This window comes from Microcebus murinus, chromosome 12 (assembly GCF_040939455.1).
Source record: "Microcebus murinus isolate Inina chromosome 12, M.murinus_Inina_mat1.0, whole genome shotgun sequence".
NCBI classification, from domain to species: Eukaryota; Metazoa; Chordata; class Mammalia; order Primates; family Cheirogaleidae; genus Microcebus; species Microcebus murinus.
In genome coordinates this window covers 92,283,670-92,295,104 of record NC_134115.1, presented here as the reverse complement: position 1 = coordinate 92,295,104, position 11,435 = coordinate 92,283,670, and the positions used below count along the sequence as shown (strand labels likewise).

General features: G+C 56.9%; 1 protein-coding gene across 1 annotated transcript; it reads left to right on the top strand.

Annotated features, from left to right (window-relative positions):
- Positions 1 to 1,900: 1,900 nt before the first annotated feature.
- On the top strand, positions 1,901 to 6,440 carry TOR4A (torsin family 4 member A). Its single transcript, XM_012784457.3, has 2 exons — positions 1,901 to 2,110; positions 2,804 to 6,440. The coding sequence occupies exon 2, from the start codon at positions 2,844 to 2,846 to the stop codon at positions 4,113 to 4,115; it is 1,272 nt and encodes a 423-aa protein (XP_012639911.1). The 5' UTR covers positions 1,901 to 2,110; positions 2,804 to 2,843; the 3' UTR covers positions 4,116 to 6,440.
- Positions 6,441 to 11,435: the final 4,995 nt, after the last annotated feature.

Here is an 11,435-nt window from a genome sequence, read left to right as displayed (position 1 = left end):
GAACTACTGACCTTGAGGGATCCACCCACTTCGGCCTCCCAGAGTGCTGGGATTACAAGCGTGAGCCACTGTGCCCAGCCTTATTTTGGTTTTTTTTTGAGGCAGAAGAAATGCATATTTCTAGGCTGATGGGAATGAGCTGGCAGGGTAAAAAATGGACAGCACTGTGGGGTGGCTAGAGCAAGGAGTGAGCCAGAGGGGCCGTCATCAGGGAGGGACGCGGCTGGCAGTGCAGGTGCTCCCCGGTACCTTTCCAGCAACTTCCACTTCCTCAGTCTGGGCTGGGAGGCAGGGCAGGGTGGAGGTGTGGAGGGGAGTGGACAAGGAGCAAAGCGGAGGTGTGAGGAGCAGCCATGAGCAGACATGGACGCCTGGTGTGTGGTCCCTGGTCTGTGTGCAGGGCCCTGAGGCTCATGGTCGAGGTGGAGGTGGACAGACTGGACGGTGTGGCTGGGCTCCTGTGGCCTCGTCCAGGTGTAGGCAGTGTGGGTGGGAAGCTGGCTGCCCAGGCCCTGTAGCCCCCGCATGGGGCTGGGCATCCTTCAGGGGCCCTGGGAGAGCTGTGGGAAGGGAGCAGGCCTGTCTCTCCCTCTGCCAGCTGCCTCTGCCAGCAGCCGACCCGCCAGACCCTCAGGTCCACAGCCCAGCACCGTCACCAGGGGGAGGCAGGGGTGGGGGAGCTCATGCCTAGGGCCTGCCCTTGTGGGTCAGGTATGGATCTGAGCCCTGAGCACCTGGTACCCCCATTCCGGGAGGCCTCCCTCCCACCTGCCCACCCAACCACAGCTTTGCTGCTCCCCGGGATTCATAGCCCATCATTCACACCACAACCAGTGTCCTTAGCTTCTTCCCCGAACGGACCCTTCATCTCTCCCCCAGGCCGTGCCAGTGGCACTGTTCCCCTCAAGGCCCCCAGCCCCCTCCTCCATCCTGGTCCTAGGGAACCTGGGCATGGGCTGCAGCACTATGGGCATGCCCTGAGAACCAAGGGTCGAAGTCCTCAAGCACCCAGCCCTGTGGGGGGGGGGGCGCAGCGGGTCCCTGAGCACCAGGCCTGCCTGCTGGAGGGAGCCTGTGGTTCCTCCCCCAGGGAGCTGGGCTTGTGGGGAGCAGAGACAGACAACCCTTCAGACCCTACATCCTGGAGAGAGCAGATGCCCCTGGCCCACAGTGGACTTTCCCTGCTGGGTGGGTGCAGGGAGGTGAGCAGAGCCTGTAAGGAAGTCCAGGGTGGCAAAGGTGTGGCAGCAGGAGGGGCCCAGGCTGGCAGCGGGGAGGATGGGGTAGGCGCAGTACAGACTGGGGGCCCTGGCTTGGCTGAACGGCCCTGGCCAGCCCTGGAAGGAGCCAGGACCACCAGTACAGAGACGGAAGAGCCTACTCTTGGCCCAGGTTCTTTCTGAATTTGCTCTCCAATGCCCACAGGGACGCTGAGCCACATGTGAGGGTTAATTCCCAGTTCTAGAACATCGTCCCAGCGTGTGCTGTCCTGTCTTGGGCAGGGGGCTCCAGGCTGAGGGACAGAGGAAGGGGGAGGAAAACAAAGTAAGCCCTAGTCTGAGGCCCCCAGATGGGGGTCAGAGGAGGGAAGAGAAATGGGGGAGAGAATAAAGGAGGCAGTTGGGGGGCTCTCAGCTGAGCATGACCCTGCCTGTCCCTCCACTCCTGCTCTGTGGGGGTGGGTCAGGCGGCTGGAGTGGGCGTCCCTGGAGGACAGCTTGAAGTGCAGGGAGCCCAGGTGTGGGGGAGGGCATGAGGGAGGAGCCTGGACTGGGCGTGGAGAGCACAGATGGGAGGTGACTTGCTGGCCAGGGCAGCTGGGCAAGCCAGCAGGGCCTCCCCCTCTGGCGCCTCCGTCCAGCCCAAGTCCCGCCTGGCCGCACCCCCTGACTCACTTCCTTTGCACAGAAGCGGAAACCTACCCAGAGCTTCCTCTCCTCGGATGCTCCCTGGGGACCCACAGGTGCTGCTGCCCCCTCCAGGCCTGAGCGGGCCCAGGAGGCCCCAGGACACTCTCCCAGGGAGCTTGGCATTTCCTGCTTCCTGAGCCACAGGCCCCAGCGTCTGGTGCGGGCAGGGGGCCGTGCAGCTGGGGGAGCCACTGCTGCAGGTATTGGGGTGGGTTGGGGGCGGGGGCCAAGGCCAGCCCCTGCCATTGGGGGTCCCTTCCCTGCCTGCCTGGGCTCTTCTCTCTGTCCACCTTCCCCCACCCCACCAGCCGCTGTCCTGTTAGTATTGGGAGGACCCCAGTTTTGGAGTGGAGGGCTGGGGGAGCGCTGGGAGGCCTGGGGCCCATTCTTATAATCCTAATTTCCGGCCAGACACCCCCACAAGTGTTCTCGAGTGTGTAGGGGGCGCCTTTGAACCCCCGGGTGTGCTACAGCCTCTAATCCCCGTGGGCCCTCCTGGAGACACAGTCCCGTGGGAGCTGCGGGTGGGGGCTGGGTCGGGTTTGACCTTTCTTCACCCTAATTGGCGCATGGTCGGCCACTGAACTCCGCCTCCAGGAAGCAGGTCGGCCGCTGATAAGCTGCACCCCCCCCACACGCCACCCCAGCCACTTCCTCAGGGCCCGTGGCCCTTTATCAGAGGACCTGAGAGATTTGCATTGAGGCCGGCGGAGGAACCGCTTCCCGGTCAGCCGGCGAGGCTGGGGCCAGGCCCTTGCCGGGGCAGCCCAGGGCGCACCCCGCGGGGCTCCCGGGGTAAGCTCTCTTGGGGAGGGTTCCAGCCGGCTCCTGGCTGCGGCCGCGGGATGAGGCCAGGCGGGAGTCCAGAGACCCTCCTCGTCTTCCTGTTGCAGGGAGGGCGACCTGCATGCCGAGCGCGCGCGCTCCTGCGCCATGGACCACGGCCAGCCCACCCTGGAACCCGCGGCCGAGGCCCCCCGAGCCTCGGGCCCCTCTGTGATCGCGCCCGTGCGCGCCGTGCTGCGCCTGCGCCGCCGGGTGTGCATCCTACGCCAGCGGCGCCTCCTGCCGCCCAGCGCGGGGCCCGACGCGGGGACGGGGACGCCCAGGCTGGGCTTCAGCTCCGGGGCGTCGCGCGCTAACCTGGACCAGCCACAGTTCTTCACCTTCGATGGCCTGGCGGAGCTGTCCTCGAAGACGCCGCGCAAGAGGCGCCGGCGCAGCCGCGTGGTGCTTTACCCGGAAACCTCACGCAAATGTCGGCCGCGGGTGGAGCGCAGGAGCCGCGCGCAGCGCTGCCTGCTGCTGCTCGTGGCCATCGTGGGCTTCCAGGTACTCAACGCCATCGAGAACCTGGACGATAATGAACAGCGCTACGACCTCGACGGGCTGGAGAAGACACTGCAGCGCACCGTGTTTGGCCAGCCAGCTGCCGTGGGGCGCATCGTGGCGCTGATGCGAGACTACCTGGCCACGCACGTGCACAGTCGTCCGCTTCTCCTGGCGCTGCACGGGCCCAGCGGCGTGGGCAAGAGCCACGTGGGCCGCCTGCTGGCACGCCACTTCCGCGCCGTGCTCGAGGACGGCGCGCTCGTGCTGCAGTACCACGCGCGGCACCACTGCCCCGAGCCGCGCGCCCCGCAGGACTGCCGCGAGGAGCTGGCGCGGCGCGTGGCCGACGTGGCGGCTCGAGCCGAGGCGGAGGAGAAGACGCCACTCCTGGTGCTGGACGAGGTGGAGCTCATGCCGCGGCCGCTGCTGGACGAGCTGCACAGCCTCCTGCAGCCGCAGCGCTCCCACCACTTCCACAACGCCATCTACGTGCTCCTGAGCGGCGCTGGTGGCGCCGAGATCACGCGCTTCGTGCTGCAGAACGCGTCCCGCGCGCTGTCCCTGCGCGCCGACGCCGCCCGCCGGGCCAGGGCCGCAGCTGCGCAGGCCGAGGAGGACCTGCGCGCCAGCTTGCGCGCACTCTTGGCGCGCGAGCACCCGCTGTGGCAGGCCGCGGCCATCGTGCCCTTACTGCTGCTGGACAAGCGGGACGTGGTCAGCTGCTTCCGCGACGAGATGGCCGGCGAGGGCTTCTTTCCCGAGCAGGCCCGCGCCGAGCGCCTGGCCGCGCAGCTCAGTTACTACCGGGTTGCTGACCGTGAGTTCGCGGTCACCGGCTGCAAGCAGGTGGTGGCGAAGGTGAACCTCTTGTAGCGCAGGCACAGGACTGCGGGCCAGCGGGCCTGAGGGGACGTTTGGGTGGATGGTGGCAGTAGGAAGCCAGTCGAGAACCCTGCGGCCTTGTCCCAGGCCCCCTGGTTTCCCTAATAAACTCACAGTGGGAGCTACAGAGGCTGGTGGGGGTGGGCCAGCCCTGCGCTCTCCAGTTGCAGTCCCACCCCCCCTCAGCCCTGGGTCTGTCCCCAGGGTCGCTTTCCTGTCCTTGACTTGGCCACGGTCCTCAGCAGCAGGTCCCAGGCGTGGGCTGGCTGTTGTCAGGCAGCCCGGGGAAGTGGGCAGTCTGTTCTCAAGGTACGGGTCGGGTCTGGGGTGTGGGCAGCTCCCAGCATCACACCATGGGGATGTGAACCCCGGCTCTAGGGAGCTTTCCGCAGCTTCCCGCCCACGCGCACTCAGTGCCAGGGTGGGGACTTCACCCCTGCCACCCTGACCCTTTCCTGGCCTCTGGCTCTGAAGATGACACCCAGTGGGGTCGCAGCCAACGATGGCGACGGTGACAGTGCTTGGGGTCCTCACCCTTGGCTCCGCCCACCCCGTGCTCTGAGGCTCGCATTGCTGCAGAGGGGAGGCCACTCCCCTCCCCCCAGACGCCCACCCTCAGCCTGGCCCCTCCAGGTCGGGCTCACCAGATGGTCTGTGCCCCTGGGACCAGGGGGTGGAGCGCAGGCCTCCGTGCACCTCCGCTGACAGCGTGGGCCGTCTGGCCACCCCGGTTGCGCGGACTTCCAACCCCGCGCCTCTATAGCCTGTTGTGCCCCAAGTTCTGCCCGGGCCGCGCCCTCTGCACAGAGCGCCCTCCCTGAGCCTGCCCGCCTGGGCGCCCTAAACCTCCGGGGCTCGGAGCACACACTCCGCCTCCGGGAAGCCCTCCGGGACTCCCCTCGCAGGTGGGCTCGCCGCGCCCACGAAAGCTTTAGCGAAACGTGCCTTGGGCGCTTTTTCCGCCGGGGGGGGGGGGGGTGGCCGGGGAAAGGCTTCCCAGGGGCGGCAGTCGCCTGGGAAGGGTCCTCACCTCCACCCGAAGCCCGGGCGGCCTCAATGCTGCCGCCTCGTGGCCGAGCCCGGCTCAGCCCCGGGAGCCGCCGAGGGGGTGGCCTCTGCAGTCGCGCGGGCCGCCCGCGTCCTCTCCCCGCCACCCCTGCCCCGCCGCCTGCCCCTCGACGGTCCCCGCCGAGGCCCGCCCCGGAGGAGCGCACCGTCCAGCGGGAGGGAAACAGGCGCAACACCCTAGAAGTGGGGTCGGCTTCCCGCCGGCGGTGCAGGCGGGGCTGTGCCAGGGGCGCCCGGTCCCGGGAGCGCACACGCACCTGAGCTGCGCGCACGCGTCCCCCGCCCCATACCTGAATTCAGTCGGACCCCTGCCCTTGGAGACCTGCTCTGCGACCGCGGTCACCAGCACTGGTGTCCCTAGAAGGGCTGGCCGGCTTCCTGAGCTGAGGTCCTGCCGGTCTCCGGAAGGATCCCGCCTTCACTCCCACCCCCCATACCCGTTCTGGCCCTGGGGGTGGTCTGGGGACCCGGGCGAGGTCTGTCCGGTGGAGCCCGCGATCCACGGCGCTGGGAAGTTGGTATCTGTCTGGGCAGATGCAGCGCGGAGATCCTGGGCCTAGAATGGAGCGGCGGGGGTGAGGGTTGTCGCGTCCTGCCCAGATAGGCCTGAGGAATCTGGGGGCTCTCTGGGGTCTAGGGAAGGAGTCTGGATCCCCGGGTGGTACCAAAGAAACTTCTGCCCCCTTGGGGTTGGGCAGGGCGGATGGCGAGCTCTTGGGGCCAGAGCTGCGTTTCAGCCCAGCTCTGTCCACTGTAACCCCACTTGCTGGGTGCCTGGGGAAGGACACCCCCTTCCCCCCAATATCTGTCCGCTGAGCCTGCACTGGGGGTGTCCCGCTCTGCTGCCCGGGGGGCTTTGTGTTGATGCTTGAAGGTTGTGTGTAACAGACCGCGAGAGCTGCCGAGTGGGAGGTGAGCTTGCCGGCGCACCATGAGTGATGTCGGGGTCTCCTCACTTCCCACAAGGACTGTCACCTCCCCTCCCACAGAGCACCTGCCCTGGGTGTGTGCTGCCCAGCCAAGCGTGGGACATTCATTCCCCCGTTCTGTCAACACCACCCACCTGGCGTCTACTCCTATCTGAAGTCTAAACCTATGGGGAATTTTATCTTTTTATTTATTTCTAAAAATACTACCTTGAGGCCAGTTTTTGTGCTTAGGAAGAATGTGTGCTGAGTGCCGGGGGGGCTGGTTGTGTGCCAGGCCCGTAAGTCACCCTTGTTAATAAATCGTGCTGTTCCAATCTGACAGCCTCCTGTTCATTTTGGGTTTCGTCCGCTTGACCTATTAATAATCGGGACAGGCCTGTTGAAATCTTGCCATCCAGTGGTAGATCCATCAATTTCTCTCCAAGCCTCTATCTGATAGGCCACCCTAATTTTTTTTTTTTTTTTTTTTTTGAGACAGAGTCTCACTTGTTGCCCAGGCTAGAGTGAGTGCCGTGGCGTCAGCCTAGCTCACAGCAACCTCAAACTCCTGGGCTCAAGCAATCCTTCTGCCTCAGCCTCCTGAGTAGCTGGGACTACAGGCATGCGCCACCATGCCCGGCTAATTTTATATATATATACATTAGTTGGCCAATTAATTTCTTTCTATTTATAGTAGAGACGGGGTCTTGCTCTTGCTCAGGCTGGTTTCGAACTCCTGACCTCGAGCAATCCGCCCGCCTCAGCCTCCCAGAGTGCTAGGATTACAGGCGTGAGCCACCGCGCCCGGCTTCACCCTAATTTTTGTTTAAAAAAATGATAAACTTGTGAAGAGGGAAGTGGTGCTGACCGGGAAGCTAGTGGAAGGGCTGTGGGGTCATGTGAGTTCTGCAGCTCAAACATTCAGGCCTTCCAGGAAATCCATAAATAACTAAAAAATTATTTTCTTTAACTGCCCTAGACAGGTGCTGAGGGTAGACTGCCCAGGCGGGGCATGTGGGAAGCTACCAGCTCATCAGATTATCCCAAAAGGTACTAGCTGGTTTCCCCCATTAGATGTGAGTAGCTCATCTGTGTGTAGTTGTCTCTGACTTACTCTCTGACATCCTCTGTGTGTTATTAGGTAGTGACCATTTTGATCTCTAGTAATGCCCTTTTCTTAAAGTCTGCTTGTCTGATACTAATATTAGCCACTGCAGCTTCTATACCTGAAGTTTCTTTTCAGTTAGTATTTGTTTGGGATATATTTTCTAAGTCTTTCTTTTAATTTTCCAACTATATCTCTCTCTTTTTTTTTGAGACAGAGTCTCACTTTGTTGCCCAGGCTAGAGTGAGTGCCCTGGTGTCAGCCCAGCTCACAGCAACCTCAATCTCCTAGACTCAAGCAATCCTGCTGCCTCAGTCTCCCGAGTAGCTGGGACTACAGGCATGTGCCATCATGCCTGGCTAATTTTCTCTATATATATTAGTTGGCCAATTAATTTCTTTCTATTTATAGTAGAGACAGGGTCTCACTCTTGCTCAGGCTGGTTTCGAACTCCTGACCTGGAGCAATCTGCCTGCCTCAGCCTCCCAGAGTGCTATGTATCTCTTTTAAATAGCAAGTTGTTGGGCTTTTGACACATCCAACTTGACAGTCCTGGTCTTTGAGCTGCCGGGTTTTTAGTCCATTTACATTTATTGGGACTGTTGATATTGATACATTTTTTTCCATTACTTTATTTTATGCTTCTCAGTTGTCCTACTTTTGCTATGCTTCTTTTTTTCTTCTTTTCTTCTTCTTCTTTTTTTTTTTTTTTTTTTGTAGTGCTTCCTTCTCCTCCTTAATCCCAAGTATTCCATTTTTTCCCTTAACTGGTTTGGAGGTTATACCATGAACACATAACTTAACAAGTTTTACACCCTCCCCTGGACAGTACAAGAACTTTAGGTCACCTGAGTGCTAATTCAGCCCACTCTCAACTTCCGTGCCATTCTTATCAAGTATGTTAATTCTGTCCTGTTTATATATACCCACATATCAGACATTATTATTATATTTAATTGTTATTGATTTGTATTTAGTTGATTTGTTTATGAAATAGTTTCTTCTTTTTCAGATGTTCTGTAATTCCTGCTGTTACAAACCAGGTTTTCAAGCTTCCATATGTGCCTGTGAATCATTTCTGGGCTCTTTATTCGGTTCCATTGGTCATTTTGTTTTCCCTGGGCCAACACCACGTAGTCTTTTTTTTTTTTTAATTTAAATGTCATTTTTACTTTCTTCTCTCTCTTTTTTTTTTTTTTTTATTAGAGACGGGGTCTCGCTCTTGCTCAGGCTGGTTTCGAACTCCTGACCTTGAGCAATCCGCCCACCTCGGCCTCCCATCTCTCTTTTTTAAATGTTATTATTATTATTATTATTGTTATTTTTTATTTTATTTTATTTTTTTTGAGACAGAGTCTCTCTTTATTGCCCAGGCTAGAGTGAAGTGCCGTGGCGTCAGCCTAGCTCACAGCAACCTCAAACTCCTGGGCTCAAGCAATCCTCCTGCCTCAGCCCTCCGAGTAGCTGGGACTACAGGCATGTGCCACCATGCCCGGCTAATTTTTTTCTATATATATTAGTTGGCCAATTAATTTCTATTTATAGTAGAGACGGGGTCTCGCTCTTGCTCAGGTTGGTTTCGAACTCTTGAGCTCAAACGATCCTCCCGCCTCGGCCTCCTAGAGAGCTAGGATTACAGGCGTGAGCCACCGTGCCCGGCCTTTTATTATTTTTAAGGTCAAAAAATGAAGATAGAAAGATAACCACGTGGTCTTAATTCCTCAGCTTTATGTGTCTGCCTCACTCACAGCATCTGGCAGGAGTTCCACTTTGTTCTCAGAGTCTCTTGGTTATCCACAGGCCTTTTGCTTAGAACTTGATTTTGTCAGATTCTTTAAAAAAAAACCTGTAGGATTTGATTGGAATTTCATTGACTCTATAGACCAATTTGGACACTATTAATATCTTTACACTATTACAGGTTAAATCTCCAATCTATGAAATGCTTGGCTACAGATGTGTTTCAGATTTCAGATTTTTTGGATTTTAGAATATTTACGTATACATAATGAGATATCTTGGGAATAGGACCCAAGTACTGATTTTCAGTAAATTTAAAGAGTTGTGCAGACATCACCACACTTCAGGCTTAGAATAGTTCCATGACCCAGAAAGATCCTTCATGCCCATTTTGAGTGAATTCCTGTTTCCATGCCTGCCTCAGACAATTACTTATCATTTTTGTCTACAGATTTTCTTTTTTTCTTTTTTTTGAGACAGTCTCACTCTATTGACCAGGCTAGAGTGCTGTGGTGTCAGTGTAGTTCACAGAAACCTCAAACCCATGGGTTCAAATGATCCTCCTGCCTCAGCCTCCCAAGTAGCTGGGACTATAAGCATGCACCACCATGCCCAGCTAATTTTTTGTATATATTTTTAATTGGCCAATTAATTTTTTTTTTATTTTGTTAGTAGACATGGGGTCTCGTTCTTGCTCAGGCTGGTTTCAAACTCCTGACCTTGAGCGATCCGCCCCACCCATCTTGGCCTCCCAGAGTGCTATGATTACAGGCATGAGCTACCATGCCCAGCCCTGCTTTTTATTTTTGAGAAAGAGTCTTGGCCGGGCGCGGTGGCTCACGCCTGTAATCCTAGCACTCTGGGAGGCTGAGGCGGGTGGATTGCTCAAGGTCAGGAGTTCAAAACCAGCCTGAGTAAGAGCGAGACCCTGTCTCTACTATAAATAGAAAGAAATTAATTGGGGGCATGGTGGTGCATGCCTGTAGTCCCAGCTACTCAGGAGGCTGAGGCAGGAGGATTGCTTGAGCCCAGGAGTTTGAGGTTGCTGTGAGCTAGGCTGATGCCACTGCACTCACTGTAGCCTGGGCAAAACAGTGAGACTCTAGCTCAAAAAAAAAGAGACAGAGTCTCACTCTGTCACCCAGGCTAAAGTGCAGTGGCGTCATCATAGCTCACTGTGACCTCAAACTGGGCTTAAGCAATTGTCCCCGCTCAGCTCCCAAGTAGCTGGGACTACAGGTGCATGCCACGCCTGGCTAATTTTTCTATTTTTTGCCGAGATGCAGTCTTGCTCTTGCTCAGGCTGATCATGGACAATAGTTTTTTATAACGAAGAACTGGAAGATCTAATAAAAAAAAACAAAAACAAATGGTAAGTTTGGAGTTAAAAAAGCACAGTAACTGAAATGAGGGCTAGACTAGGGAGGTCCAACAGCAGGTTTGAAATGTCAGAAAAAAGAATCAGTAAACTTGCACCTGTGGTCCCACCAACGCAGGAGGCCAAGGCAGGAGGATGCCTGAGCCCAGGAGTTGGAGGCTGCAGTGAACTGTGGTTGCGATCAGGCCACTGCACTCCAGCCTGGGCACGAGAGAGACTCTGTGTCTAAAGGAAAGAAGCAGTAAACCTGAGGATAGATTAGTAGAAACCACCCAGTCTGAAGAAAGGACAGAAAGATTAAAGAAAAATAAACAGAACAGGCATGGTGGCTCATACCTGTAATCCTAGCACTTTGGGAGGCCGAGGCAGGAAGATCGCTTGAGCCCAGGAATCTAAGGTTGCTGTGAGCCATGATCATGCCACCGCACTGCATTCTGGGTGACAGAGCAAGACTCTTGTCTTAGAACAAAAAAGGCCGGGCGCTGTGGCTGACGCCTGTAATCCTAGCACTCTGGGAGGCCGAGGCGGGAGGATCGATCAAGGTCAAGAGTTTGAAACCAGCCTGAGTGAGACCCCGTCTCTACTAAAAATACAAAGAAATTGATTGATTAACTAAAAATATATCTAGAAAAAATTAGCCGGGCATGGTGGCGCATGCCTGTAGTCCCAGCTACTCGGGAGGCTGAGGCAGCAGGATTGCTGGAGTCCAGGAGTTTGAGGTTGCTGTGAGCTAGGCTGACGCCACGGCACTCACTCTAGCCTGAGCAACAAAGTGAGACTCTGTCTCAAAAAAAAAAAAAAAAAAAGAACAAAAAAGTGTGACCCCTGAGATGGGGAGATTACTCTGCAGTGTCCAGGGGCCCCCCGTCTAGTCATGTGAACTCTTTAGGGCAGAAACCTCTTCTCGGCTCCTCATGGCCTCAAGAGCAGACGCAGCCCTGCTGAGACCTCAATGTTATTTTTTACTTTTTAAATTTAATTGTTTTCTTTTTTTTTTTTTTTTTTGAGACAGAGTCTCACTTTGTTGCCCAGGCTAGAGTGAGTGCCGTGGCATCAGCCTAGCTCACAGCAACCTCAAACTCCTGGGCTCAGGTGATCCTCCTGCCTCAGCC

What these genes read in the sequence shown, in the direction of transcription:
- TOR4A (XM_012784457.3), top strand. Translation starts at nt 2,844, where the DNA reads ATGGACCACGGCCAGCCCACCCTGGAACCCGCGGCCGAGGCCCCCCGA.